At 39.8% G+C, this 5652-nt stretch overlaps 1 protein-coding gene across 1 annotated transcript in view; it reads right to left on the reverse strand.

Annotated features, from left to right (window-relative positions):
- Nucleotides 1–4: 4 nt before the first annotated feature.
- Nucleotides 5–5652, reverse strand: part of RBM24 (RNA binding motif protein 24) — a gene marked incomplete at its 3' end in the record, with an annotated part of 7762 nt that continues 2114 nt past the window's right edge. The window contains exon 3 of the mRNA XM_009704141.1: nt 5–107. Within this exon, the coding sequence (XP_009702443.1) occupies nt 5–107 (103 nt within the window). The remainder of the gene's footprint in view (nt 108–5652) is intronic.

Consider the following 5652-nt stretch of genomic DNA (forward strand, 5'->3'; position numbering starts at 1 on the left):
AATCAATGTAGGGCGTAGTGGAAGCAGCAGCCGCCGCGGGCTGAACGTGGGGAATTACCACTCCGGGCTGCACAAAAGCCTGTGGATAGACATAGTGAGCAGGTATCCTGTTGAAAGATGGGAGAGGGAGTTAGAGTTGGTACGCGAGTCAGCGCCTAAGCGTCACATCCATACCTCGAACTAAAACAAACTCAATTTAGTTGTTGTTATGTGCATAGGGTTGCCACAATAACTAGGCTCAGTGGACCAATTGTCAGTTCACTGGCCCGAACAGATGCATCGCTCCAAAGCACAGCACTATAGCCAAGTTCAATCGGAGTGTTTCATGTCGCTTGAGGATATTATGTTTAATGCCATTAAAATCTTTAGAAGGACCAGGATTACTAATGTCAGTCTTGAGACAACTCTAAAGGAGTAAGCTTGATTATTCCATCTGGAAAATTGCGGCATTTGTTTTTTGAATCACCTGTAAGTCATTTTTATTACCCTGCTTCTCACTTAACTACTCGACTCTTAGTAAAATTATTTCCTGCAATACTTTTATTATTAGTAACTGAGCAGTTTGACAGCATCACTGTAACGAGTTTGACAATAGCCAATAAGGCAACGAAATGGTTGAGCCCTGAATTTATGTAAAGTCTTCTGGGGGAGGCGAGGGGGAAAAAAATGTGGCAATCCTACTTCAGTTGCTATGCAGACTCAGCACACATTAATTTCTCTGCAACCTCAGTCACCCTTATTAAAAATAAGAAAAAAACCAACACAGGCGACAAAGGAGTTTAAATAAAGTTCACAAGTGTGGTAAACACAGCAAGAATCACACTTTCCAAACGAATGATAGTGCAGCTCACTCCGTCACAAGAGGCCATTGAGGGGAAGCTACATAAGATGCTATTAAAATCCATAACAGTGACTCCTAAGTACATGTGCATCACACTTCTATAAAAGTTTGTAAGGACACAAGGGTCAAACCTGTTTGATTATCAGGCCACTGATGTCCTGTTTTGTGCCAGCTTGTTTATTTCTATGCAAGACATACAGCATAGAGTTTTTTGGGAGGTGGGCATAGGATTAAGTCTAAATAGATCAAGTGCTTAACAAAAGCAAAAAACCAAATTTACAGCTTAAGAAATAACCATTCCAAACTGATCAGTACACACTTTCCCATATCCTCCAAGTCACAAAACTTGCTTCCTTGGCTTCTTTACCTAGCCCTTCAGTTTTGAAAACTGGTCATGTCATTGTCTTAGCACACAAGTGTACATACAAGTTCATCTCACAGTTGTATTTTATCATGTAATACGATTTTAAAAAATAGTATACTCAATATAATTGTCATTTTACATTCATAACCCTGTCTTGCATCTGGATTTCCACAGGGAAGTCCTTCATATATGCAGCTCCTTTCCAGTCAGTGAATCTTTATAAATCCATGAAAAACTGCTCATGCAGATTTACTACTACTTCATACTGAACTTTACAGACAACTCTGCAGACTGCACCAACCTATTAGCGCGCTGTAAGCACAGATGCAAATTGCAGCAGTAAAAACTGTCCTCTTTTCTCCAAATTCAAGATTTAATGGAAAAGGTGTTTTTTTTGTTTGTTTCACTTTTAAAAATAACTTCAAGATTTACTTAAGTGGTCAACAAGGAAATATTTCAATCAGAAGGGACACTGTCAACTAGATTCATAGCAAAACATAGTTTAAAATAAATGATAGTCAGGCTTTAGAACAGCCTAGTTTTTAAGAAAAAAAGAGCTCAGTTGATTGAATAGGAACATTAACAGAAAGAAATGTTCAGTTGCCGTGTTTAAGACATGAACACCACAATCATAAAAACCCAACAAGTCAATGAAATTCATTTCCTACTGTGTGAAGGGAGAAATGGGGGGGGGGGAAAGAGGGACAAATAGGGGTTGGGAAGGGAAAGAAAACATAAACCAAAACCGTAAGTTGGGTTTTTAACACTCACCTAATTTATGAAGTGATTAGCCAGAAGTGCATTTGAAGCATACCTAAGCTGGCTCTGGGCATTTAAATACACATCATTACCCGAGCTCTCCATGCAAAATGGATGAGCATAAACAAGCATTTTGGAGTGCTCACCGATCGAGTACAATCCTAATAAATACAACATCACGTTTTTGAAGTATTAAGGAAAGAAGTACAAAACCAAATTTGAAGTCACCGAGAGCCTCTCCGGCATTGTAACAGAGCCCATGTACCCCCACATCAAAGGAATCTTTACCTCGAGCATTTATGAGCGAGAGGAGCTCTAACAGAAGAGACACTAAGCAGGCTTATCTAGCTGCTTGTCTTGACTTGGACTGGTGTCACTACGGCTTTCTGAAGACACCAGGACACTCGGTCATCTCCTTGAACAAGACAGAAGGATACATGTGCTCCCACTTCAACTCTTGTGACTTGTTTGATTTAAGCCAAGAAGCTAACAGGTGGTGAAGTTATGAAATGCGATCTGTTTGCCACATCTCACCCTACAATAAACACAACCCCTGTGCAGGCTCCTCACCGCCATGCCATTTCACACATGATGACTGACAGCATAAGCTGCAGTGGGGCTATTTTTGATCATCTGTCATGCTACAACTGTTTTGAGTCGAGTAAAATGGCTTTATATGGCCAAAGTACATTTCTACCTACTGCAGAGGCCAGCACATGGAGATCTCAGCCGTTCAGAACCCAGCTGCTTTTCATGCTCTGCCAGGTCAAAAGCTGAAAAAGCAGTTCCCAGTTACGCTGGATATCCTTAGTATCCTTAATTTTAAATAAAAGCTGCTGCTTTACTTTTGAGAGTAAGAGTGTGAGAATTATACATGGTTTGAGCTTTCTTTCCTGGCAGTAGTTTTTATTTTGGAACATATATTTGGAACTGTTTTACACTTTTGCAATAAAGGAAAAGGGAAGCCCCACTGAACTTCAGCAGTACCCGTACCTTTGGGATACTGAAAACTGAATGACACACACTCCTGCCATGTGCCTCAAGCCATCCATTGTTGTTATAACAGAAGATTTGCATTTAACTAAGACCTCAAAAATAATCCTCTCAGCAGTAATGAAGTGAAGGCTAATTGTTTCAAAGAAAAGAACGGACTTTCTGGACTAATGCAGAGAGCTCTGGCATATGGAAATTCAGCAGTAGTAGCACATCATTGACCCTCAACATTAAATTCTTGTGAAAGTAGATATTTAACTTGGAACGAAATGTTTTGCTTTGGTCCTTGCATGGCATCCTCTGGTTTTGTAAGCATAATTAAAGAGCAGATGTTCACTAATGCACAGCTTTCCTTATAGCAGAAATGGGTTATGTAAACATCAAGACATACAACACCCTTAAAATGCTTCCTTTTAAATTCGTGCCTGATACCATTAAGAGGACATCTAGCATTCTGCAGGTTAACTTCTGACTGTTCTGGCTCATTCCCTCTTTCCACATTATCCATAGTCTAGTCTTATGGAGGTCTTTTGATCATAAACTCAAGAGAGGGCTTTTCCTTCTCCCTTAAGAAAGGCAGAATTGCCTAACTCTTGGAAGATAATACCAAGCAGGTAGTATCAGCTAACAATTTGATAATGAATTTAACAATTTTGGTCTTACTAAAAACAATGGGAATGTTCTCATTTTAATCGAGGTATAAGTTTTAGACAGAAAATACAGGGAAAAAAAAAATCTCCAACAGAACAAGTCGTATCCTACACCCATACCTCTGTATAACCCCATTTTTTCCCACCAATATTACAGTAAAAATTACATAAGCAAAATGGGAAAAGCTGTCTTAGGAAGCACAGTCATCTTCCCCCTCTATAAATTCCTGTTCAATTCAGAGGTAGTATTTTAATAAACAATCCTGAAGACAGAGCTGTACAGATAACCAGTCCTGTGATCAAACAGCTTTCTACGAAACACACCAACAGTGAGACAGATGCTGAATGTAAAGAGCAGGTAGAAATGTTATTTGGTGGATGAACTGATCTCTGCAGCACTAAATAAAGAAAAATTCCCAGCATTTTAAATGCTTCATGTATTGAAGCTAATCGAGTTTCTGGCTTCCTCCACTACAATAATGTTGTACTTAATTCAGAATATTGTACTTCTGCATCTTCTCAGTAAAAGTAATGTAACATAATCCAATTATTTTCAGTTTCGTGTTTGATAGGTGGGGAACCGTATCAAAACACTGCTGACCATACCAGAATATGGCAGCACCTCCCTAATTTGCACTTGGATAGGAAAAAAAAAACCCAAACCACAAAACATTTGGAGCTTTTGTTATGGATTAGGAGAGTATTGGTAGTGAATCACCACTACGACCCATTTTACACAGCATATTAGTAACATGTACTTTTAAAAAAAGTGCAACTGCAGGGCAGGAAGAAAGGCTTTAAGGTGAGCCTGTATTTCAGTGCAATCCCTGCCACATCCTCGGAGAGGGAACTCTTCAATAAAAGCAGATTCAAGTAAGCACTGAGACAGGCCCTCTTACTGTGAAGGAATATCGTACATGAAGGTGTTCGTTCATCCTAATGAATGCTGTTCTTCATCTGAACTGCATTCTTTAGAAAAGGTACAGGTCGTTGGAAATTTTGAGGAGGAAGCAGGATTAGTAAGCATCTCCTTTGTTTGCACGTAGTGAAAGAAAAGCAAAAGCCAAGGATTAAAAATGACCAATTTCATGTATACATGACCCTGCGACCAACATTCCTTTTCTTCAGATTTATGTACATTGCATTAGAAAGAAAACCTTATTCAGCCTGCTGGAAGAATTTCCCTGTCCTAAACACGACTTACATGATCTATTGTTGGCTCTGGGTAAGGAAAGCAAGAGCGAGCCCTACATTTGCAGAGTCCTTTTAGCAAGGGATCGCCACAGGTTCTCCCTTTCTGTTGTGCTCAGCAAGTACTCAGTCTCTCCACGGCTGCTCCCCGTGCAACCCGCTGGTTCCTCTTTGCAACAAGTGCTCTTAACAGCTCTGGAGACAACGCGCTTCACCTCCTGCCCACCTTAGTGCAGGCATCATAAACTGATCCCTGCATGTACACTGTCGTCTCCTCACGCTTCAGAGAAGCTGAACAAGGTACGGTAGAGCACAATCGTAAGAAGAAAAAAATAAAAAGGTTTTCCACAACCTCCCCACGTGTCTCGGAAGAATCGACACTCTCTTTTAAAAGTATTTCAAGTTTCTAGGAAAACTTTTTGCTATGGTTTTGAGGACAGGAACTGCTTCCTACTGTTTTGACGAATCAAACTACTGAGAAGCTATTGTTGCTGAGTAACAGATCGGTACAGTACTCTAAAGCTATTCTAGGCAAATAAACAAAATACGTTTCTGACGCATTTTCCCTACTTTATTGTTAGCTTTCTCATTAATTAGCAAAATGCATTATTTTGCAATGAGTTTCTCAGTCAGTGTGCATTAGTGAAGTGACACTGTATGGAAAGTTTAAAGCAGACTTCACCTCCTCATTATATGCCTATAAGAAGCAAGAGTTAGATCTACTTAGGAATAGTACACTCAAGTACAGGAGAAATGTGCTACAGATTAAAGACAGATTGAAGAGAAAAAAAAATCTCAAATTAGAAAGCCCAAATGGACGCACATTGTTAATAAGGAGCTCCACACCCCTCCCC

Source organism: Cariama cristata, unplaced genomic scaffold (assembly GCF_000690535.1).
Source record: "Cariama cristata isolate BGI_N322 unplaced genomic scaffold, ASM69053v1 scaffold42867, whole genome shotgun sequence".
In the NCBI taxonomy this organism is placed as follows: Eukaryota; Metazoa; Chordata; class Aves; order Cariamiformes; family Cariamidae; genus Cariama; species Cariama cristata.